The sequence below is a fragment of the Crocuta crocuta genome, unplaced genomic scaffold (genome assembly GCF_008692635.1).
Source record: "Crocuta crocuta isolate KB4526 unplaced genomic scaffold, BGI_CrCroc_1.0 scaffold130, whole genome shotgun sequence".
Taxonomy (NCBI): domain Eukaryota; kingdom Metazoa; phylum Chordata; class Mammalia; order Carnivora; family Hyaenidae; genus Crocuta; species Crocuta crocuta.
The window spans coordinates 14818784-14845190 of NW_027527920.1; the positions used below are offsets into that span (position 1 = coordinate 14818784).

The following is a 26407-nucleotide window of genomic DNA, read 5'->3' on the forward strand; positions in this document are numbered from 1 at the left end:
AACGGCACAAGTCCTCTTATTTGTAGATTTTTTTCTGTAAATGCTGTACATAAATTACAGCATTGTAAATGTATTTTCTCTTCTGATTAGCTTTATTATAAGAATATAATACATAATATACATAATATGCAAAATATATGTTAACTTACTAGTTATATTGTCAGTAAGCTTCTAGTCAACAGCAGGCTATGATAATTTAAGTTCTGGGGGAGTCAAAAGTTATATGTGGATTTTCAACGGTGTGAGAGGTTGGCATCCCTAATCCCTGGGTTGTTCAAGGATTAACTGTAATTTAAAGTATTCAGTTAATCCAAAAGAAGGTAGGGAAACAAAGAAAAAAAGAACAAAGAACATATGGGACAAATAGAAAATAAATACCAAGATGGTAATTTTAAATCTAACCATATTGATGATTATATTACATGTAAATGGACTACACACATTGATTTAAAAAGCTGAATGGTAAGAATGATTAAAGAAGCAAGACCAAATCTGTCTAAAAGAAATGTAGTTTAAATATAAAGACACAGGGGCACCTGGGTGGCTCAGTCAGTTAAGTGTCTGATTTCGGCTCAGGTCATCATCTCCCGGTTTGTGGGTTCGAGCCCTGCGTTGGGCTATGTGCTGACAGCTCAGAGCCTGGAGCCTGCTTTGGATTCTCTGTCTCCTCTTTCTGTCCCTCCCCTGCTCATACTCTGTCTCTGTCTCTCAAAAATGAATAAATTAAAAAATTACACTGTAAAGACACAGTGTAAAAGTATAACAAAACATGTATCATACAAGCACTCATGATAAGAATGTTAGAGGGGCGCCTGGGTGGCTTAGTCGGTTAAGTGTCCGACTTTCGCTTGGGTCATGATCTCGCGGTTCGTGGGTTCGAGCCCCGCGTCGGGCTCTGTGCTGACTGCCAGCTCAGAGCCTGGAGCCTATTTCGGGGTCTGTGACTCCCTCTCTCTCTGACCCTCCCCTGACAGCTCACGCTGTCTCTCTCTCTCTCTCCTAGAAATAAATAAAAATATTAAAAAAAAAAAGAAAATGTTAGAGTAACCATATTAATATCAAAGAATGTGTATCAGTTTACAGAATATTACTATAGACAAGGAGGGACACTTTACTTCAAGTAGAAATAATCCTAAAAATTAGTTAATAGTGTAGTTAGTAATAGAGCTATGAAATATTTTAAGGAAAAACTGACAAAACTGAAAGGAAGAATAGAAAAATTTACAAATTATCATCAGAGGTACACTTGTTTCTGAGTAGACAAGTTGACTGATAAGTTGATAGAGCAAGTAGATAGAAAGTCAGTTAGGATATAGGATATTTGAGTACCACTCTGAACCAACCCAACCTAATTGACACACTCTCCACTCAACAATAGCAGATACACATTCTTTACAAGTGTACGTGAACATTTGCTAACATGCTAGGCTGCAAAATAAGTCCCAGTAAGTTTAAAAGGATTGAAATTATATAGAATAAGTTCTTAGCTCTCAAGGAAATTAAATTAGAAATCAGTAATAAAAAATTTGGAAAATCCCAAAATTTTTAGAAATTAAGTCACATCTAAATAATGCAATTGGAAAACATTTGAAGTGAATGATAACAGAAACACAAGATGATAAAATTTGTTAGATTCAGCTTAAGTTGAATAACCACTGAAGAAAAATTTAAATGCAAGAAATGCTAAAGGATGTTCATTGGGTAGAAAAAGGTACTGGATGGAAATTTAGGTCTACACAAAGAAGTGAATAATGCACATTAATCATCTGCTAACAACAAAGAATGTAAAGTTTTAAATGATCATATGGGAAAAGACAAAAGATCTAGAAATCAGTCATATAAGCTTCTGTCTTATAAAGCTAGAGAAGAAGGGTAGCTTGGGTGGCTTAGTTGGTTGAGCATTTGACTCTTGATTTTGGCTCAGGTCATGCGTGATCTCATGGTCATGGGATCAAGCCTCTTGTTGGGCTTCTGAGCATGGAGCCTGCTTAAGACTGACTCTCTCTCTCTCTCCCTCTCTCCCCCTCTCTCCCTCTCTCCCTCCTCCCCCCCTTTCCCTCCCTCTGTTCCTCACTCTCTCCCTCCCTTGGCCCCTCTCCCCCACTTACTCTCCCTTAAAAAAAATAAAAGCTAGATTAGGAAGTGCAAATTAAAATCTAAGGAGGAATAAAGCAACAGGTAAGAGAAATATCAATGATAAATATAAAACAAGAGAAAAATCAGTAGAAAAGATTAATCTAATTGATAAACTTTGAGCTAGTCTGATCAAGAAATAAAGAGAAAACAAATTAACAGTGTCAGGAATGAAAGGGGATATTACTGCACACATTAACAGTTTAAATTTTCAGCACATTAAGCCAATAGATTCAACAGCAACTTAATAGACAAATTCCTTTACAGGTTCAATTTAAGAAAAACAAGCAAAAATAGAATAGTAGGTGTGTATATAATGAGATTAGATTGATACTTAGTAATTTTCCATGAAGGAATATTCAAGTCCAGATATAGTTTCACTCTTTTTTAAAAAACCTTTTTAATGTTTATTTTTGAAGGACACACACACACACACACACACACACACACACACACAGAATCCAAAGCAGGCTCCAGGCTCAGCCATCAGCACAGAGCTTGATACCGGGCTGGAATTCATGAGCCTATCATGCAGTTGGATGCTTAACCAACTGAGCCACCAAGGGCCCCATACTTTCACCTTTAAGTCTAAGCGTTTAAGAAATAATATCAGTCTTACCCAAAGCCCTTAAGAAAATAAAGGAAAAGGGAAAACTTAACACATTCTTTCAGGCCAGCATTACCCTGATACCCACGCTAGACAAAGACATTACCAGAAAACTAAACTATAAACCAACATCCCTTATAAATATATATATGCAAAATTTCTTAAAATATTAACAAGTCAAACTTAGCAATATATAAAATAGCACATCATGGTTGTAGCATACTTATGCAAGAAAAAGAAATGAAAGGCATACAGACTATAAAGAAAATAAACTGCATTTTTTGTAGGTGAATTGAGAGTATGCTTAGAAAATCCTAATGAAGCTAGGAAATGTTATAAAATTAATAAGTAAATTTTCCAAGGACACAGGATAGATAAAAAGTCAATATGCAAATATCAGTTGTATTCTGTTTACTACCAATGAACATTTAGAAAATGAAATTTTTAAAAGCCCTATAGGGGTGCCTGTATGGCTCAGTTGGTTAAGCATCTGACTTGATTTTGGCTCAGGTCATAATCTTGTGGTTCATGAGTTTGAGTCCTGCATTGGGCTCTGAGCTGACAGTGTGGATTCTCTCTCTCCCTGTCTCTCTGCCTCTCCCCTACACTCTCTCACTCTGTCTTTCTATCTCTCAAAATAAATAAACTTAAAAGAAAACCAAACATCCAAAAATATCATTAAGAATATAAAAATACTTAGAATAAATTTAATAAAATATGCACAAGACATATATATGAAAACTGTAAAACATTGCCAAGAAAAATAAAATATCTTAATAAATAGTGTTTATTGTTTGGAAGACTCAATATATCCATTCTCCCCAGGTTGTTCTGTAGAGTCATTGCAACACCTATCAAACTCTTAGTGGGGATTTATCTAGTAATTGATAAACTGATTCTGAAGGTTAGGCTGAAATGTATAGGACCTAAAAGAGCCAAAAGAATTTTCAAAAAAGCACATACTAGTGGATTTACACTGCCTGATTTTAAGACTTACTATAAATCTAGTAATCAAGATAGTGTCCTCTTGACCTAAGGTTAGATCACTGGAACAGAATAGTCCATAAGGTCAGTTGATTTCCTCAAAAGTCCTAAGGTAATTTAAAGGAGGAAAGAGCAGTCTGACAAATGGTATTGGCATAATTAATTGGATATACATATGGAAAAAAAAATCAAATCTCAACCTATACACTTAACACTTTGTACAAAATTTAACTGAAAGTAGATAATAAATTTATGTACTAAAGGCTAAAACAAACTTCTAGAAGAAAACATAGGAGAAATTTTTGTGACTTTGGCGCAGGGAACAATTTTTTAGGATACAAAAATACTCACCCTAGGGGTGCCTGGGTGGCTCAGTTGGTTGAGCATCCATCCGACTCTTAACGTTGGCTCTGGTCATGATCTCACTGTTCATGGGTTTGAGCTCTGCATCAGGCTCTGAGCTGAGCATCGACCCTGTTTGCGATTTTCTCTCCCTCCTTCTTTGCCTCTCCCTCTGCTTGAGTGCTCTCTCTCTGTCCAAAAATAAATATTTTTTAGAACAATACCCACTCTACAAATTTTATCAATTGGATGTTGTCAAAATTAAAGTCTTCTCAAAAGATACAGTTAAGAAAATGTAAAAAGCCAGAGACTGTAAAAAAATGTCACTGGTGTATCTAACTGGCAAAAGGCTTCTCCAGAATATACAAAGAAGTATTATAACTCACTTAAAATAATCCATCAAATTCCAATTTAAAAATGGGCAAATCATTTGAAAAGATACTTTAAAATATTTTGGATTTTGGGGTAGAGAAGCTCTTAGAATATGACATAAAATCTTTTGACTATAAACAATTTGATAGATTTTACTATATGAAAATTAAGAGTAAAAGACACCTTGAAATGAAGACAGTTATAAGCTTTGCGGCAACATTCAGAATACATAAAATTAACACAAAATTCTTTTCAGGATACAGAGTAATCCTTTTCCTGTTTAGAACTGCTAATAGAAATCACTCTAGTCTCAAGATACAAATTTAAAAAATATATATTTTAGAAGTACATATGTGCATGTTTATATGTGTGCCTGCATGTGTGTGTTTGTTTATTGGCTTGGAGGCGCTGGGGAGAGAACAAGGTTATGAAGAATTATGGGGCTAGATCTTAGGGAAATAACGAGGATGACTAGAAAAATGAGCATGGCATTTGGGTCTACCTTTTCTCCAGCTGTGTCTTCCAGTTCCCGATAAAATAGCTGAGAGATTGAGAAGCTGGGCAAAACTCTCCAGATTCTTGAGGCTAAGGATAAAAATGGTACTTGGGGCTTTCTCAGTAGTGCTTTAGATTTGGATCTTGAAGGGCTACCCCTGGAATTAAGGGTGGTTCAAAAAACTGTTCTACCTCTTCCCATCACAGGAATTACAGCTTTACATCACAGCTGCTTAATCTCTGATTAAAGTAAAGTGATCCAAGATTAGTAGTACATCAAGCCTAACTGTGATGGCCAGAAGCAAAAATAAGTTTTCTCTTGAGAAAGATACCATTGGCAGAAGCATAAAATTCTATCTGTGGTTTTTCGTATACATTGTCTGGCACTCAGTTAAAAATAATTAGCATGTGAACAAATGAGACAACATGATGGAAGAACAAGAGGAGAAAACTTGTATACCAAACATCAGTGATGCAAAAATAAATGGCATAGAGTATACACCTGCAAAGGGCTTACATTCCAGGAGGATGTCAGACATGTAAACAACCTAAAGGTTTTCAGGTAATGAAATGATCAGACACAGATATAGACTTTAATATACTCAAGTACATAAAGATGAAATTTAAAATTTCAGCAGAAAACTGAAAATGGACGAAAGAGTCCAATGGAAATTCTAGAATTGAAAAATATAACAACAGAAATTAAGAATTTGATGGATTTAGATCTGGATGGTATATCATAAGAAAACAGAATGAACCACTCAGAAGCAAAAGGATAAAAAAAATACAGAAAAGAGATAGGAGATTCATTAAGAAGGTATAACTTATGTATAATGGATCTCACAGGAGGGAAAAAATGACAGTGAAATAGGGACAGATATGACAGGGAATTTTCCAAATATGACAGGATATCAACAATTTTGGTAAGCCCTGTAATTAGAGCATGATAAATACTTTATAATGAAAATAACACCCTAGGATGTTGTTAGAAAAGTCTAAAACCAAAAGTTACTATCTTTTTAAAAGCAGTCAGTAGAAAAAAAGTGTAGTTACCTTCAAAGAAGCAACAGTAAAAATGACAGTTCATTTTTTGTTGGAGAGCATTGAAATCAGAAGAGAGTGGAGAGTGCTGAAGCTGAGTAACGACCATTCTAGAATGCTATACTCAGTGAAAATAGAAAAAAGCAAAATGAAGGTGGTAACTGAGAGAATAGTTAAACATGGAGTTCTCCAGGGAGAAGGAAAGTATGAAATGTAAGTGTAAATTTGGAATTGTGGCTTAAAATCTAATTTAATTTGTTTAAAAAAATTTTTTTAATGTTTTAGTTTTTTTTTGAGAGAAGGAAAGAGAGAGAGAGAGTGCGCACACGAGCACGCACATGCAATCAGGGGAGGGGCAGACAGAGAGACGCACACAGAATCTAAAGCAGCCTCCAGGCTCTGAGCTGTCAGCACAGAGCCAAACGTTGGGCTCAAACCCATGAACAGTGAGATCATGACCTGAGCCGAAGTTGGATGCTTAACCAACTGAGCCACCCAGGTGCCCCAAATCTAATTTAATTCAAATTCTTCATAACTGTGTCATCAAAACTCATTTAAAATGGAGTCCTCAAATGTCAGCAAATGTTTAAGTGCTTAGATTCAATAGCAGTGTTAATTCTTTTAATAAATACTTAGTGAGTATTTCCTGTTTGCCTGCCAACTTTGTGTTAGGTGATGGCAGTATAGAGAGAAGCAAACACAGAGACTGTTCTTTCTGGAGCTCCTGTTCTAGTTGAAGTAATGGTGTGCTGGGACAAAAATTAAACCAATGACCACACAATATACTGTAAGGTTACACTATGGAAGGGACATAGGTAAATGGCTCTGTAAGGTGGTATAATCGATGGGTCTGAAGGAAAAAGTTAGCTAGGTTAGGAGAGGCAGATGTAGCATGTGCAAAGACTGGCTGGAGACAGACGGTGTTGGAGGATTGGAAAGAAGTCCTGTTTAGCTGTAGCACAGAGAACGAAGGGTGAGTTATATGGTAGAGTGTCTCTTTGAAATAATATAGAATGAGAAGAAACTGGGCAGGTAAGCAGAGATTGCAGTGTTGATATGGTGGCACGTGTAAAGCATTTAGGGCTTTATCCTTAGAGCAGTAGGAAGCCATTGAAATATATTATGCAGGTGGGTAATATTTGCAAATTGGCACTTTGGAAAGATGGTGGTTTGGAGAATAGAGAGAAGGCCAGTAGTGGATATGAGTAGAGATATTGTAGTCTCTAGGTAATAAATGATGGTAGCTTGGGCTAATGTGAGGGCATCAGAGATAATGACAGTTTCCCTAGGTGGTGAAAGTGAATTGCTTGAATAAATTTTAAATCATCTGTACAGTGGAATGTCATGAGACTGAGATTTATAAGAATTTGTATAGTGTGGGGGAATACCTATGGTGTTACATAATAAAGCAGAATATGAAATTGTACATAATGTGTATTCTTAGCTATATAAAGTTATAATAGTGAAGCATACTAATTATCAGAAATGACTCTTTTTTTGAAATATAGACACCCCAAGAACATGCTGTTAATGGTCCAGAACACTTGAGGAAAAAACGTACAACTTCAGCTGAAAGAAATACTTGTCAGCTTTATATTCAGACTGATCATCTGTTCTTCAAATATTATGGAACACGAGAAGCTGTGATTGCCCAGGTATTTATAATCTTGCTACTATTTTAGGAGTTCTCATACTGCTTCATTATACCTGTGCAACCAAAGTTATGGCATATCTCTTTTTTGAAGAAAAAAAAAAGAAGTACATATTTTTAATAATTATAAAATAAGTAGAAGTACACAGATGACTCAAAGACCAGTTAGGATGTTTTAGAATCATCCAAAGCTGAATGTAAAAAATGATTTCAGAAATTTGATAGCACTGGAGTTTAGCTTTGTAAAGAGGATTGAGTTTGCTTTTCTTTTAAATTTTTATTTGGTTTTTGTAAATTTACATCCAAGTTAATTAGCATATAGTGCAATAATGATTTCAGGAATAGAATCCAGTGATTCATCCCCTGCATGTAACACCCAGTGCTCATCTCAACAAGTGTCCTCCTTAATGCCCCTTACCCACTTAGCCCTTCCCGCCAGTTACAATCCCTCCAGCAACCCTCAGTTCTCTATATTTAAGAGTAAGAGGATTGAATGTTTAATTGTGGTCCTAAAGAATGGAAGAGTAGAGGAATCCTTCCAATAAGAAGTATTTAATTTCTATTCTGTATTCCCATTGTATGTGGCACTTTTTTTTGTTACTTCATACTTTCAGAGTTGTGTTATTTGCATTTGTATCTTTTCAACACTTATTATAAAGTAAAACGTTTTTGGAGATAACCATGTAACATAGCCTTTCTGTTGAAGATTCCCAGTGTGAGTTTGATGATGCATTTTGACTCCAAATTTGAGACTAGGAGGATTCAGGTGCCTGTAGTATAAATGATGAGCTCATTTTGGTGGTGTTGACTAGATTAATTTTACATGTGTTTAAAAGCCAAATGGTCATTCCTTAGGATATTGAAAATGTAGACCTGGAGTTTGGGAAGAGGTTAGCCTAACCTTAAGCTTTCTGCATAGAATATTCAGGTACAAAAGATATAGTTCAAATAAGGGGAGAAAATGAAATTAAAAGGGAAGAAACAGAGGGATACTATCTCTATAGTGACTAGGATGAGGAAGAGAAACTATGGGGGAAAATATAATAGTTAAACCTGTAGGAGATTAACTGGGGTTAGCCAAGGAAGAAAGAGGTTTCAAAACAAAATATCATATTGTAGAGATATCAAAGAGAATGAAGAATGACTACAGTGTGTTAATTTAATAGATAGGGTGAGTCCTTTCATAATGTATATATGTATCAAATCATCAGGGTTTTAAGAAATGTGAAAAATAGAAAAAAATATGGTGGTTTAGAAAGAATCTGGAATATTTGGGGGTGAAAGGACAGGGAATAGGAAGAGGAAAATGATCCAGTAGAAAAGCAGTGTAAGATACAAGAGGAAAAATTGATAAGAGACAATGTTCTTGAAAGTCCAGCCAATAAGGAATGGGATCAGGAATAAAGAAAAGTTTCCCTTTGAGGAAGATAGAAATGGATGAAGACAGAAAAATTTGAAGGTAATGAGGGAGGGGGAAATCAAGACAAACTCTCAGTAAAGTATGAAGCATCTGTGGAGGAATGTTTGAACTACTACTGTTAAAATGGAGAAGAAACAATCTGATAAGGGATTATTACTAGGCCAAGCTGAGGTTAGATAGCATGAATTTATAATAGACCTTGTCAGCACTGTTAGGACTTTCTTTAACACTTTGGCAACCTGGGCTACTTCTGAAATTATTATTGTTAATTCTCCCACCTGACTATGTTGTGTTTGTATAATTTATTTGAAAATAGTTTTAAAAGTATATATACATGTTTTTACATAAATTGTAGCTAGAATGCTTTTTATATATAAAGATGGGAAAGTAGTTTAGAAGCCAGAGAGTTTAGTTGGGAGTCAGGTAGATAAACAGAGAAGCCTTTTATGTTCTATCACTATGTTTAATTTCCTCCTAGAATTTAGCAAATCTTTTTTTTTTTAATTTGTTTTTAAATTTATTTTTGAGAGAGAGACAGAGCATGAGTAGGGCAGTGCCAGAGAGAGGGAGACACAGAATCTGAAACTGGCTCCAGGCTCTAAGCTATCAACACAGAGCCCATTGTGGGGCTCGAACTCATGAACAGTGTGATCATGACCTGAGCCGAAGTCGGGCACTTAACTGACTGAGCCACCCAGGCGCCCCTAGAATTCACCAAATCTGAATGTATCTTATTTATGTTTGTATTACTTCCTCACTTCCCTCCTCCTCTGGAATAAATCTTTGTAAATTTATAAGGACCTTTTCTATTTGTTTGTCATTAGATTCCTAGCACCTAAAACAGTGCTAGTATATAGTAAGTGGTCAGCAAAACTTAGAGAATGTGTACTAGTGCAGCAATAGAAAGTCTAAAGTCAGAGCATGACTGAGTGTCCTGATTATTATTAGGGAGGTTCTTATAGGAGATATTCGAAATAAGCCTGAAGGATAAATAAAGATATTGTAGGCATAAGGAAATAGCATGTGAAAAGGCATGGAGGTCTGACATTGCAGGATTGATTGAGGAAACAAAGCTTTATATTATTGAAGCAAGAGTGCATTTTTTTGGGGGGGGGGTGGCTGGGGAAGAGTCTGGAAAAGGCACAGAATCTCCCCTCTCAGCCCTAGTTGATTAATCTGTTTCATCTTTTCATCCAGTGTGTGATGTACGCATTTGGAAATTTGAGTGTGGTAGAACATGAATAGTTCTTGATTTGGGAGATGGAAATTCAGTCTTTTTCACATTTTTATATTGCCTCTAAAATACTGTTCTTTCTTTAAATCTATAGATTTCCAGTCATGTTAAAGCAATTGATACAATTTACCAGACCACAGACTTCTCTGGAATCCGTAACATCAGTTTCATGGTGAAACGAATAAGAGTAAGGAATTCCTTTATTTAAATTTTTTTTCAATGTTTGTTTATTAAGACAATAAGGACCATATTTACAAAAAGAAAAATAATTGCTTTTTACTTCATATTTATGCATTAATAGTTTATATTGTACTACTTATTTGGTCTGTCTTTACTCTTGGCTTTTGCATATTCTCTCTCATACACACACACACACACACACACACACACACACACACACACACACAGGGATACCTGGGTTTATGATCTATATAGGGCTTTAATTATACTGCAAAAGAGGTTACAGTCAGACTGTATTCTGTCTGTCTGATTAATATACCAGTTAGAAAGCCCTAGCTTCTCAATAACTACAGGTATAGTACTTGACCTTTTTTCCACCCTGATAGCATTTTCCAGTTTCTTAAGATTTTTCAGAATGTGTCCCATTTGGTGCTCCAGGGGAGGGAAAGATAGATGGAATGGCTAAATAAAATTGGAAGTTGGAAAAACACTTAGTACTGTACCTTCTTCTTGTCAATTTACAGCGCACACTAACATATCTCAAATTTTGAGAACTCCTTCAGGAGAGAAACTCAGTTTTTTTTTTTAATGTTTATTTTGAGAGAGAGAGAGCAAGGGAGGGGCAGAGAGCAAGAGAGATAGAGAATCTCAAGCAGGCTCCCTGCTGTTAGTGTGGAGCCTGCTGAGGGCCTTGATGCCATGAACTATAATGTAAAATCATGACCTGAGCTGAAATCAAGAGTTAGATGCTTAACTGACTGAGCCACCCAGGTTCCCTGAAACTCATGATTTTCAAAAATAATTTGACCATGGAAACTTTTCTGTATTAATGTCAACTGAAAGTCCAAATAAATGTAGAACACATTTTGAGAAATGTTCACCCAGAGCTACAGGGTCACTGATGATTAGTTTTAATGTTATAAATTTAAATAAGTAGATATCAAATTACTAACAAAATTGGGTTGTTTGTTTCAAAATGTGAATTCTTTCCATGTGTATAGCTTTTAAGAATATGGATTCGTAAACTAGATAAGCAACCTGAATTAAAAAAATTATTTTACAAAAGTATTTGCCACAGGTTTTCTTAATATTTGTACTCCTAACTTTCTTCAAATATAGTTGACTAAATTATAATTTGTGTTCATGGATGTAATATATTAGTATAGATAAAAGTGATCCTTACTTAGTAGTACGATTAAATGTTAAATTGCAGTTAAAGGGGAAATGTGGTTTGTAGATAAATAATGTAAGAATTGTTCATAATCAGTTCCTTTCATGTATTTTGAGAACAATTTAAACCCTAAAATGAGCAAGTAAAAGTATTGTTTAGTAGGCAAAGCAATAAAATGCAAAGTAGTGAATGCTTCTTGGCCAAGATCAAATGTGGTATCTGTTCTTATCAGCTAAAAATGCAAAGTAGTGAAAAGAAAATACCAGAACAAATTGTAGTGAAACACTTTTTTTTTCTGAGTAAAATGATTTGCATTCTGAAGGAATGCATGCATATGAATGGCTGGTGTGGCAGTTTATTGTTTTCAGGTTTTTAGCTGAGATTTAAATTTTAGTTCAGATATCATCTGCTGAAGATTCCTTGTGACCCATTAATTAATTTGAAGTTCATACCAATATTTAAGAATTACCTCATTTTTAATATAGGTACCTAAAATTTAGATGCAATTTTTATTTGTAGCCAATATTACAGAAATATCAAGGAATTTCATTTGACGGGTGGGAAAAGCCATTTATAGCATGTCTCTAAGCATGGGTTATTTACAATGTATAATATGATTGCTTTTGGAATTTTTCATGTTTGATGACCATTACTGATAGGTTTTTTCCTTTTATTTTTTGATAGTTTATTGTCAAGTTGGTTTCCATATAACACCCAGTGCTCATTCCCACAAGTGCCCTCCCCCATGCCCATCACCTCCCTTCCCCTCTCTCCCACCCCTACCAGACCTCAGTTTGTTCTCAGCATTCAAGAGTCTCTCATGGTTTGCCTCCCACCCTCTCCCCAACTATTTTCCCCCTTCTTCCCCATGGTCCTCCATTAAGTTCCTCCTATTCCACCTATATGTGCAAACATATGGTATCTGTCCTTCTCTGCCTGACTTATATTTCGTTCAGCATAACACCTTCAAATTCTATCCATGTTGCTACAATTTACTGATAGTTTTTAGTTAATTGTTAGTAGATAAATCGGCTGTTCTGAAATCTATCCTTAGGCAGTTGCCCTCAGTAGTGCTTTTGCAATTCTTTCTAAGCCTCTTGGTTTTACTGAACGGTGTGGATCCTAAAACAACCTAACATTCTCATTTTATCAACTGTTATCTTCTCCCTTTACTACCAACATTTTCAATAGGATGAGGTTTGCCTTCTAAAAAATGTTTACTTTCATAGATATCCCTTTTTATTCTTTATCAATAGTTCTGTATGTAATGCTCTCACTTACTTGAGGAAAGCCAGTTTGTTCTAGGACTTCACAAGATAGGCAAGGGTCTCTGAAAAGAGACCTAATGAAAGCTTTTGTTTAGTAGAAGTTTGGTATCAGAACTGATTATTCTTCAGATTGTGAAGGAGGAAACTACACTAGGAGTATAGTAGTAGCTAAGCATCATAAGAAATATTCTGGAGGAACTCAGCTTGATACAGTAAGAGAAGAGAATTGGCATTAAAAAAAAAAACAAAACCCAACACTTCTTGCCCACAGTCACGGAATAACAGTTGAACTTGCAGTTTGTTGGGCTTGACTACTATGATTTTAGGCAAGGAGAACCAAGAAAACGATTTGTTTGTTGACTTGATGGTCTTGGGTTTGATCTATGTTATGTTCTAGTAATTAGCTAAAATTTAGGGGTTTATATCCTTATATTTTCTACCATGTGTAGGAGATTAGTACTAAAAGAGACTTACTCAGATGATTAAATTTGAGAAGCTGTACTTCCTTTATTAGAATTTTTGCTTTCAAGTAGAACTTGTTTTTCCATCCCAGAGAGAATGGTTCAGTGTTCAGCAATCTGGACAAACCTTGCTCAGAAATTTAACATGCTCAGTTTTAATTCTCCAACTCTGCTTCCCGCCTTTCTTTTCAGCTTCTATAATCAGCTCAGGGGATGGCAGCAGTGGGAAGAGTTGTAGAAGCCTTAATTCAGGCCTGATTTCCTTTGGGTCCCAAGCATATTGTTCAGGTGGATGCAGAAGAAGGGGAGCAATGACTTTACACGAAGGCTCTGCTAACATTAATTGTTTATTTAAATGATTGTTTTGGATTTTAGATCAACACAACTGCTGATGAGAAGGACCCTACAAATCCCTTTCGTTTCCCAAATATTGGTGTGGAGAAGTTTCTGGAATTGAATTCTGAGCAGAATCATGATGACTACTGTTTGGCCTATGTCTTCACAGACCGAGATTTTGATGATGGTGTTCTTGGTCTGGCTTGGGTTGGAGCACCTTCAGGTAGTTTATTTAACTATGTCTTGACTTAATGCTTGAAACAAAAACCAGTTTTCAGGGCAACTTGATTTTTACAAAAGTATAGGAGAACCTGATGCCCGTACAATATCTTAATTACACAACTTGAGTTAGGCAAGCATGATGTAATAAAAATAGATGAAGCAGCTTTTTATTTTGACATGAGTACCAACAAGGGGATATCCTGATATTTGGTACATTCAGTGGCTGAAATAATTAATTTTAGGACAAAAAAAGTACTCATTTTTGAAAACAAAATGAAATATTAATTTTTTCATAAAAGTTAATATTATTAATTAAAAAATTTTTTTTTGCTTGGAAAGAGGGCCTTAGAATTACAAGGGGAAATCTGTGTTCTTGCTTCTGTTCTGGAATGACCTATAGAGAGCAGAGAAACCTCTGTCAGGAGCAGTGGGTAGAAAGAAAAGAAAGACTGCTCTTATTATTATTTTATTTATAGTCTTTATTTTAACAAAAGAGAAGTGTCACCTGAAAAGAGATGTAAGCAGCAGTCGCCAGTACCCACAGCTCCGCTGCCCTCAGCACCTGGGCCTACACTCTGCTGGGGTCTCTGCCATAGCCATGAAAGCTGCTGTTGCTAAGAAAGCTGGGATAAGATCCTCTTCCCATTGCAGTGGGGGTGGGAGAGTCTGTGATTTGTAGTAAGTTCAGCAGCCTGCTCTAGAGAAATATGAATTTATTAATTGAAAGATTGAGTAAAAACAATCCCATACTCTTTGAATATAGATTTGGCCATATAGAGTTCGATCAGTGGTTTGTCATTTTTGAAATATACAGTAATATTTCTTTCTTCTGAAATACCATTTCTATCTTTTTAAAAGAAGCAACTTCTGCTTTATGTAGGATAAGGCCAGCTTTTCTACTCCTGGTTTATTTTCTATTCCTATTAGTTTATTGTTTGATTTATGATGCCTATTTTAACATCTTAAGTGGTACTATATTTTAGCTTTATATTTTTTGCTCCTTTTTTTAAAGCCAGCAGTGAATATTCTTTTACAATTTTCAAAATTTCTTTTGTTTGTCTTCCACATTTTCATAATGTCCTTAAGGTGCAAGTTTATGTCACGGATTTTATATATCATAGTACAGTATTTTTGGAGATTTATATTTGTCTCTAATGTTGATCCATCCTGGTTTTGTATTACTTGTATTGTCAGCAGATTTTACAAATTCTTTTCTATGATAATTTCACGTTTTATCACTTTTATATTTTGAAGTTTCTTTTCCTCTCCTTGAATAAGTTGGATGGTTTTATTACAAAGTTTATGATTTCTTCTACTTGTTCATTAGTGAGTACTATAAAAATTCAGGGATGCTTTTGATTTTTTTGTTGTAAATTACCATTAATATAGTGATTCTCAAAGTCTATTCCTTGGACTAGCAGCATCAGCATCATCTGGGAACTTATTAGAAATGTAAATTCATGGGCCCCACCCAGGTCTACTGAATTAGAAACTTTAGGTGTGGAGTCTAGCAGTCTTTGAACAAAGCCTTCCAGATGATTCTGATACACACTCGAGTTGGAGAACTACCATATTCATATTTTTGTCTCTAAAGAAACTTGTTTACAGAATTGCTCCTGGGCAAATGATTGGATGATTGTAAACCAGAAACTTCCTGTCATTTTACATTTTCAACTCCAGACTTGTATTCTTTAAGAATGTAATGCTCCTGAAGGAGCTTGGTCATTTTCTTTCTTTCTTTCTTTTTAATCTTTAGATAGCTTCATGTCTATAAATGCAAAAATAGGCTAAATTTTTAGGACAGTTTTAGATTCACAGAAAAATTCTGCAAATGGTGTAGTGAGTTCCTATATACCCTCTTCCCCCATATTATTCACAGCTTAAATTAGTATGGTACACTTGTTATAGTTAACAAACATATGGTTTCATTATTGATAACTGAAGTCCATAGTTGATTCACTTTTTTTTTTTTTAGTTTTTACCTAAGGTTTCTTTTTTATTCCAGGATCTCATCTAAGATACCACATTACATTTACTAGTTATGTCTCTTTAGTCTTTTCTTGGTTGTTTTGGTTTCTTGGACTTTTTTTTTTTTTCTTTTTTGTTGTTTTTGATGGCCTTATCAGTTTTGAGGAGTACTGTTCAGGTAGGTATCTTGTAAGATGCCCCTCTCTTCCAAACTGTGTGATGATTAAATTGGGGTTCGGGGTGCCTGGGTGGCTCAGTCGGTTAAGCGTCCAACTTCAACTCTGGTCATGATCTCATGGTTCGTGGGTTCAAGCCCCGCGTTGGGCTCTGTGCTGACAACCAGCTCAGAGCCTGGAGCCTGCTTCACATTCTGTGTCTCCCTCTCTCTCTGACCCTCCCCTGCTCATTCTGTCTCTTTCTGTCTCTCAAAGATTAAATAAACAAACAAACAAATAAATTGGGGTAATGGGCTTGGGGGACAATTACTTTTTATATCTCATTATTTTTGTATTTGGATCACCAATTGTCATGCTGCTCATTTTACTGAGGCGGCAGTGAATAGAGCTCTGGATTTTTTTTTTTTTTTTTCAAAATATTTTTTATTTATTTCTAGGAGAGAGACAGACAGACAGACAGCGTGAGCAGGGGAGGGTCAGAGAGAGAGGGAGTCACAGACTCCGAAAGAGGCTCCAGGCTCTGAGCGGGCTGTCAGCACAGAGCCCGACGCGGGGCTCGAACCCACGAACTGCGAGATCATGACCTAAGCGAAAGTCGGACGCTTAACCGACTAAGCCACCCAGGCGCCCCTGGAGCTCTGGATTTTAAATGGTGGGGCACATAACTTGTATTTTTGTCATAGGTTCTACATTTGATGCTCTCTTCCTTCATTCTGTGTTAAACCCCCAATTCCAGTTCTTAGAAGCCTTATTCTAAGAGCTGTTGGGAAGGAACTAGGCAGGGATGGAAAAATGGGTTCCAGAATGGGCAAGAGAAGGGATCTTTGTTCCTTTGATGCAACTTTTTCTAGTATAGCATACCTGCCCTATACTAGACATTGACAGATTTTTTTCTTCCCCACCCCTTGCCCTTTAGTCTGAAATGAGTCTTATATTTGACTTTATTGATTATTTCAATACCCTTCTGAGGTATAGGTATTATTGCCTCCATTCTACAGATGAGGAAAGGATTCAGACTTTGTGACTAACCCAGTATCGCACAGAACCTAGAATCTGGACCTTTGTTTTCAGGTTCAGTTCATTTAGTAGTTATTGTACTAAGTATTATATAGTTCAATATCTTAGCTTTCTCTAAGACATTTCTGATAAGAAGTTGAAATGTTTCCTGCAATTTAGTGGACGTTTTGTATTGCTGGAATCCATTTTTTTAAGAAAAAGGAGTTATAAAAGAGTACTACTCTTTTATATTTAGGTACCATTTCGGGTAATTGTCATGGCATAATGGGAAGAGCACTGGTTTGGGAGCTAGGAGACTGGGTTTTTGTCTGTTTTGTCTCTGTAAATTCAGGCAAATCATTTTGCTTCAATGTTTATTTTTCATTGTAAATTCTTCTCTTGTGTCCTTTGAGACTTGATGTTTCTTCTGTAGATCTTAGTAATACTACCTGTTACCTGTTTTTTTCTTTTTCTTTTTTTTTTTTTTCAATGTTTATATATTTTGAGGGAGAGAAGGCATGTGCATGGCAAGGTCAGAGAGATTGGGAGAGAGAGAATCCCAAGCCCGCTCGGCACTGTCTGAGCAGAGTCCAGTGTGGCGCTCAATCTTAGCAATCATGAGATCATGACCTGAGCTGAAATCAATAGTTGGATGCCTAACCAACTGAGCCACCCAGGCACCCCCACTGTTGCCTTATATTTAAAAAAATACCATTTCATAGGTGATCTGTTCAGCTTGTGACCTTTCACTATTTCTTAATCTTTTCCTTTTTATTTGTCCTGATTTTGATTTTGTTATATTATTTAGCTTAGTTTTATTTAATTCTGCAAATATTTTACTACTCAAATGGTGGTGGGATGGAGTTTGTTGTGATGTTATATTAATTTTCACAGAATATTATTCTAATTATTAGCTGTAGTCTTCACTGACTTCGTTAAGCTGGGAAAAAATGAAGGGTAAAACATTTGAATAGTAGATTTCTTGTCTTTAAGACTTCTTACACTACTTTGTATGCTTATGTAATATCACACTGTAGTTGGGTACTGCCTTGGGTTTCTTTAATAAGGAAAACAGCACCTCCTGCCCAACTCCGTAAGTGGAAAACAACTAGTGAACTGGGCTGGCTTGGAGGCTCTCATTTAAATTTATACACAGATTAGGAGTACCTGTGGATGGCTTCAGCTCAGATCATGATCTCATGGCTCATGAGATAATACAAAATTAGACACAGATTAGAAAAGAGTCAAAAAAAGGAATCTGGTCTTCCAAACAAAGTCAGTCTTAGATGTGAATCTGGAAAGATTTTTTTTCAAACTTTGCTTTGTATGAGGACTGGTCTGTGTTAAGCAGGTAGTCTCTTATCATTTAATTTAGAGACTGAAACTTTGATTCCTTGACTACGTAAATGACTCTATTAAATAATCTTTTTGTTTTATTTCATTTGTGGCACCCTTCCAACATGCTTTTTGATAGCAGCCTTTTTAAAAAATTTACTAAGGCATATTTTGTTGATATATTGTCCTTCTTAAGGTTATCCTAATGAACATAGTCTCAGTTTGGGTAGGCCACCAAATAAGGCAAGCTCTGTAATTCATCTCCATAATTAATCCTGAACCATTCAGTATCCCTCTAACCATTTGTGAAAAATATTTCCTGAGACATTTCATTTGGTAGCAATGATCTCTTCTGTTTTTCTTAGTTTAGAAATTTTAGTTTGATTTTACATATTAGGATTTAAGGGCATACAGAGCTCAACATGGAGTTCACAAGATAACCCACACACTATCAAATTCTTAACATGTTGCTTAAAAGTTTAATTATAAGGCTAGGAGAATTACATCATTAGAATATTACAACAGGACACTTAATACTGGCATTTTGTGCAGGTCTGGATTGTTGCATGCAGATGTTTAACATCTGGGATCCCTACCTATTATGTATGAATATTGCTTCCCAGACAAGAAAGGTGAAGAAATGTCCCAGGACATTTCCTGATAACCTTTCTGGGAGTGGTACTACTGTCTGGTTTAAAATTAGTGCTCAGATTAATATTGCATGGTCAGCATGCTACTATTCACTTTTAGGTGTTAAGGCCTGCTCACATCAAAACTGTTCGTGGACTCAGACAGGGTATTATATTACCTTGTAGTTTTTCTAACTTGGAGGGGAGGTCTGTTTTAATAGTTTTTGACTCAAACTTAAAAAATTTTACCCTTCTCGTTACTATTTAAAATTGTGTTTTGCAGTGATGACTATATGTAGTAAAGTTTACTGTATAATATAAAGCAATTACTGAACTCGAGCTGTTGTTTAGTCATAGGTATATATGGTATCACTAATTGAATTTCTGGCACATCAGAACTAGTTGCAGTGTTTTTTACAAAATTAAGCCATAACTGAGCAATGATGGTATATGGAATTGATGAATCAGCACTAAACTAATATAACACTGTATGTTAACTATGTTGGAATTAAAATTTTTAAAAATTCGGTGCACTGTTGCCAAAAAAATTAAACCATAGCTGATAAAATTAAACATAGTATTTTTTCCTGTATAATTGAGTTATAACAAATACCAAATATTTTTTTAATTTTAAGTGATAATTATTAAAACTAAAAGCAGTTGTTAAGATGTTAAATAAGATGTGAATTACAGAGACTATATTTCAAAAGAATACGTTCAAATTTATATATGATCATCCTTTAAGCGAGATAGACCTTAAAAATACAGAAAAATATATTATCAGAGTTTTTAATACATGCTATTTTTTTTCTTTTTTTTAACTGATAAAGATTTACAGTGTGAAGTCTTCTATGCTTAATTCAAGTTTGACAGTACTGCATTGGACCGATTTCCCTATGACAAATCTTCACTGAGGCAGGATATTAATTTACTATTTGTTTAAAACTATAATATGTAGATGATAATTATTCCATACAGAGTGCTTATTCATATCTTTTCTAATCTAGTAATAGTGATAGAGTCCTTAGGATTCATCTCCAAAAGTAGTAGCAGCATAAGAAAATATATTAAATATTATTAAATTACTTGATGCTTTCTTTCTGTTAAGATTTCTTTGTAGAAAAGGTAGTAAGTTTTGAGTATTATAAAGGTTCTCTGCTTTTTGATGGTTAAAATCTGCATATGGCTCAGTCTTTCAGTTTACATTTCTGTGAAGCATGTTATTTCAACTTCCTAACTCTTTGGTAACAGTAATTCACATTTATATTTTGTTGCCATATGCTTTCTGATGTTAAAAGGAGCAGGGCAGCAATTGTAGCGTCATGACATTCTTGCAAATCTTTTGAATTGCCTTCTATTATATGCTTTATTAAGGATTATAAATATTAGATTTTTCAATGGCTTATTAACTTGGTTGTAACTTTGTATATAGAAAGCTAATTTGAAATAATTTGATCATTTATCAGAATATCCTAACATTTGATTGTATTTTAATATAAAAATCAAAGAGAAACCTTATACATGTGAATGTAAACTAAAGAATTCTCACTAAAAGTCTTTAACAGAGTTTTAAAAAGAGCTATGTTCTTCTCAGTATAATATACCTAAAGACATGGGTTGGCCAGCCAGTTTCTGATGTTTCCTGTTGTTGTTTTTCTAATTTCTTATGTTAACTGCCTTTAGATGTGCAAGTACTTTGATTTTGATATTAAGCTTTAAAGTTCCTATTATTGAACAGGTGAATTACAAAGTGATTTAATATAAGTAGCGATATGGCTTTTCTTTTCTTTATTTTTATTTTTTAAGTTTATTGATTTATTTTGATAGAGACTGCATGCGCATGTGTGCACCCAAGCAGTGGAGGAGAGGGGCAGACATAGAGAGGGAGAGCGAGAGAATCCCAAGCAGGATCTATCAGTGCAGAGCTTGACTTGGGGCTCGAACTCACAAACTGCAAGATCATGACCTGAGCTGAAGTCAGACACTCAACAAACTGAGCCACCCAGGCACCCCAGTGATATGGCTTTTCTTTTAAAATTTGAAAATATTCTTGAGACACTTTGGAAAATCATAATTCAATTTTTTGAACTTATTTTGAAAAAAATTTCAAACCTGCTGAAAAGTTGCAGGAATAGTACAGTGAACTCCTGATAGATTAATCAGTCAGCCTTTTCCCACATTTGCATTCCTTTCATCCCACCCTCTATCCTTCCTTCCTTCCCACTCCCCTCCCCCCCCTTTTTTTACCCACTAGACATAATTCTCCCCCCCCCACTTTATTCAGGTGTAATTGACAGATAAAATTGTAAGATATTTGAAGTGTACAACGTAATGATTTGATATTCATATACATTGTGAGAGGATTCCCCCCCATTGATTAACAAACACATCCATCACCTCACATATTTATTTATTTTTGATGAGAATGTTTAAGTTCTCTCTTTGCAAATTTCATTTGTACAATACAGTGTTATCAACTATAGTCATCATGTTATACATTAGCCACTTAGACTTATTTCTTCTGTTTTTAAAAAAATTTTTAAATTACTTATTTAAAAAAGTTTATTTTGAGAGAGAAAGACAGTGTGTGCAAGCTGGGGAGGGGCAGGGAGAGAGTAGGCTCCACGCTATGAGCACAGAGCCCTATGTGGGGCTCGATCTCACAAATGATGAGATCATGACCTAAGCCGAAACGAAGAGTTAGATGCCTAACTGACTGAGCCACCCAGGCACCGTGACCTTACTCATTCTATAACTGGAAATTTGTACTCTTTTACAAATCTCTCCCTATCCCTCTCCACACTTCCGGAACCAGCCCCTGGCAAACACTACTTTTTTTCTTTTTTAAAAATATATTGTGTATTGCCTCTCAGAATAGTGAATTATATACCCATATGCATCACTGCTATTATTTGTAGAAGTGACTTTCTCAGAATCTACTTGAGAATGTTTTGTTCAACTTTCATTTAAATTAAATATAATTTTTTAACATGAAAAATTTTACAGAAACTTAAATATTTGTTTTGCTAAATTGACGGGAGCAAAAATTGGGGAATACTTTGATTATGAAGAAGAACATTTTATTAAGGGCCTTATACTATGTCCTGGGAGTTTCTTTATGTGTACCACTAAAACTTACCTGAAATGACTTCCTAATCTTGGACTAAAGAAACTTTTGAGTATTTGATATATATGGGATATATAAACTGTTTTAATTTAATATACCATATATTAGAAAGTTATTTTGCTAATTTAGCCATCTTTTATTCTGAATTAGGAAGCTCTGGAGGAATATGTGAAAAAAGTAAGCTGTATTCTGATGGTAAGAAGAAGTCCTTAAACACTGGAATTATTACTGTTCAGAACTATGGATCTCATGTACCCCCCAAAGTCTCTCACATTACTTTTGCTCATGAAGTTGGACATAACTTTGGATCTCCAGTAAGTATTGTCTAATTATTTGTTTTTTAAAAAGTTACTAACCTAACTTTTATGTTGAGTCATTTGCTTGTTTGCATTGAAAACAAGTACACGTGAATGTTTAGTGTTTTTTTTTTTTAACTGAAGTATAGTTGACTGACTAGTTTTTTATATATTGGAACACACAGTAATGTACTTGACAACACAGAAAGGGAGGATGGTAGAATATTTGTGAGTTAAACAAGAAGAGTTAGCATAACAATGCAGGATTCTATGAAGGCAAGGAATTTTGTCTATTTCATTCATTTCTCTGTCTGCTGATCCTAGAACAGTGCCTGGTGTGTTTCATTCAAATATCTTGTTGAGTGAGGATCACTTTTCATTGTTAAAAGTACATTTTGAATGTTAGCAAACTGTGGAGTAATTTTTATTTTTATTTTTTTGCTTGATTTCTGTTAAAACGTTACTGGGATTTGGTAGATTTGTCTTTATTGTGGCATGCGATATTTAAAAATCTTTCAGTATGAAAAATTGTAACATGCAGAAAAGTAGAGAAAAATGGTACAATAAATTCTTACATGCCCATCATCCAGAGCAGGGGTCAGCAAACTTTTTCTGTAGAGACTGCTAGTAAACATTCTAGATTTTGGAGGTAACATTTGGTCTCTATTACATACTTTTCTTTGTTGTTTTTCAATTCTTTAAAAATGGGAAACCGTTCTTAGCTTACACCGTATAGAAGTGGGCTGTGGGCTGCCAAGCTCTGATTCATATGCAACAGCTATCATGATTTTGAACTTTTCTTTTAAGGTATTTATTAGAAGCAAATTTATTCATCCTTACATATTTCAGTATACATCCCTAAAGAAATAGACATTTTCTTGCATAACCATGATGTGGTTATGGTGCCTGACAAAATTAACAATTCTTTGGTATCCTTTAGTCCTTAGTCCATTATATTGTTGCACACACAAATACAAAATACTGAAAGATAGTTTCTTTGTGATTTTGGAGGGCTTATTAAGTAACAAATTTGAGAAAATTTCATTTGACAACTCTATGTGAATTTATTTTATTTGTACCATATCAATTATTAAAAATGGAAATTTTCATGAGTTTAGAAAAAAGTTATATACTTGGAGCTTAACATCTGCAAATGTACTTCTCTAATTTTCTCCCATTTTGTAAACTGGAAGTGCCACCTCATTAAGTTGCAAGCCTTTCTTCTTCTAAGTCTCTTTCAGAAATTGATAGATTATTATCAGTACTCTTGGATAAACTATTTAAAATGTCTTTAGGGGCGTCTGGGTGGCTCAGTCGGTTAAGTGTCCGACTTTGGCTCAGGTCATGATCTCGCGGTTCATGGGTTGAGCCCCACGGTGGGCTCTGTGCTGACAGCCAGCTCAGAGCCTGGAGCCTGTTTCAGATTCTGTATCTTCCTCTCTCTCTGACCCTCCCCTGCTCACTCTGTCTCTCTCTCTCTCAGAAATAAATAAATTAAAAAAAAAAACCAACATTAAAAAATGTCTTTAATCTTTCTACCTCTTGACTGCTTCTATGATCTGTTCTTTTGTTTGTTTTGTTCTTGAGTTTGATATATTTTTTTCTCCTTAGAGGTTCAAAACCCTATGGTTTCTCGTTATGTGATCTCTGAGCAGAGAACTATTATTTATGATTAGTTTGCTTTTTCAAGGGCAAGTAAATACCCTCTTTTCTCTCCCAGTCCCCTTGATTCCAGCCCTTATCAGGGGAGTTGTGGTATCCTTTAGCTACTCCTCTGTCCTTTAGTTAGGGCTTTCCAGAGTTTAATGTACATACAAATTACCAGGGATATTAAAATACAGATTCCATTTCTATTGGAGGGGGCAAGTTTCTGCATTTTTAAGACACTCCCAGGTGATGTTGTAGCTGCCCCTGGTCTGCAGACCACGTGCAGAGTAGGGCATCTAATCTGTTCTCTTCATTTCCTGGGTAATCTGTTCTCTACCCAGCTGCCATAATTTTTTTTTTAGTTAGCATATTAATTTCATATTACTTAATGCTTTTTGTTTAATGGATAAATCGGTTTACATTCTTTGCATAGCCTGCTATCTTTTCCTCTCATACAAGATTACTTTTAATGACTCTGCCATGCTAAATCACACCCCATTCCTATGCGGGGTAAATATTTATAAGTACTTTAACAGAGAAGCCAGAACCATAAATTCCTGAGCTTATCTGCCTTGACATTTATATCTGAAATCTGTCTTAATCTCTCCTGTCGTACATCTGTACTGTGTCAGTGTTACTTTCTCTCTGAGTGGTTCACATTGTCTCTTATATTTATCTTACCCCAAATCTTTATTGCACACCTGTCGTTAACCACCTTATAAGCTTTGTCTTGGGAAGTTGTAATCATAATGACACTAGTTTCTCTCAGTATGAAAGTTATAATATGTGTTTACTCTTACCAAATTAGTCTTTGTGATTAATTAATGTGAAATCACATTAATTCACAACCCCAAGATTACGAGGTGCACACTCTACCAACTGAGCCAGCCAGGCACCCTTGATTAACCTGTAATGGATTTATGGGGCATAGACTAGCCTGGGATATCAAAATATGCTCTCTTTAAAGTAGAATGTAGAGCCTTCAAGGGCTGGGGGCAGTGCTTAACTCATCCTTGTATCTTTATATTCTATTTTAGTTCCTTGTATAATACTGGACACACGCTAGTATTTATTGAATTGAAATAGGTAAAACATTCTGTGATAATATCGAGAGTTATACAGTATTGGGATTTGTTTTCTTTCTTTTTCTAAAACTCTAATGCTGAGAATAATTCCAGTGTCCTACATTATCATAAACCAAATTGAATTCTATAGAATGAAAACATAAAGCAAGGTAATATTGGAGAATAGTAAAGAGCTGTTAAATGCTGAATCTAGGTTCAGGAGAACAGTAGGAGGTACCGTGAAGAATAAATGTGATAGTAGAGGTCTTATTTTTCAAGTTGCTTTTTAAGTTGCTTCAGGGGACGCCTGACTGGCTCAGTCGGAAGGGCATGTAACTCTTGATCTTGGGATTGTGAGTTCAAGTCTCACTCTGGGTGTAGAGATGACTTACAAAAAAAAAAAAATAATAATTTTAAAAATCTTAAAAAAATAGTTACTTCAGATTACGGAGTAGAAAATGAAATAACTTGGGCTCTGAAAAGAAACAGAATGCCTTTGGACATTCTTTCTGGAGAGTAGAATTGTATTCAATTTAATTAAATAGAAGAATTTTACTCTAGGACTGAAATTTTTTTAGCCTTTCCGACAAGTTCTGCGTTGTTGTTTGAGGTACACTGTGAGGTTTTTTTGTTTTTTAATGTGTCTTTAGTTTTGAGGAAGATAGAATAGGAATGAGGGACGGGCAGAGAGAGAGGCAGACACAGATTCTAAAGCAGGTTCCAAGCTCTGAGCTGTCAGCACAGAGCCTGATGCAGGACTTGAACCCACAAACTCTGAGATCATGACCTGAGCCGAAGTCTAACACTTAACCAACTGAGCCGCAGAGGTGCCCTAGTTTGTTTGTTTGTTTGTTTTTAAATGCCTGTCCCCTGAGGGAGGAAGGAAAGTGGGGAAGCTTCTGTGAGCTGGTAGTATTCTGTTAGTTAATCTCCATGCTGGTCACATAGGAATATTTAAAAAAAAAACTCAGCTATAGTTGGTACTTTGCACTTTTCTGTATGTATGGGATACTTCAGTAAAATTTGCCAACATCATAAACATTTTGTGTACGTATACATGTATGTATACGTTTTATTTATTTATACATGTATGTATACGTTTATGTTTCCTGTTTTATTTTGAAAACAGTGTTTTAGTTTTACCTTTTAGCTTTTCTTACTTTTCATTTAAAAATAGCATTTACATGTCTTTCTTATGTACTTAGTTAATAAGTCAGCTCTCTTCGATGCCTATCTTGTATGTACTTAGCCT

The 26407-nt window shown here is 35.2% G+C and overlaps 1 protein-coding gene across 1 annotated transcript in view; it reads left to right on the forward strand.

Moving 5' to 3' along the window:
• The window catches only part of ADAM10 (ADAM metallopeptidase domain 10), a 132503-nt gene that overhangs the window by 83782 nt on the left and 22314 nt on the right, over positions 1-26407 (forward strand). Inside the window, exons 6-9 of the mRNA XM_077747905.1 lie at positions 7483-7629; positions 10374-10466; positions 13735-13918; positions 22299-22462. Of these exons, the coding sequence (XP_077604031.1) occupies positions 7483-7629; positions 10374-10466; positions 13735-13918; positions 22299-22462 (588 nt within the window). The remainder of the gene's footprint in view (positions 1-7482; positions 7630-10373; positions 10467-13734; positions 13919-22298; positions 22463-26407) is intronic.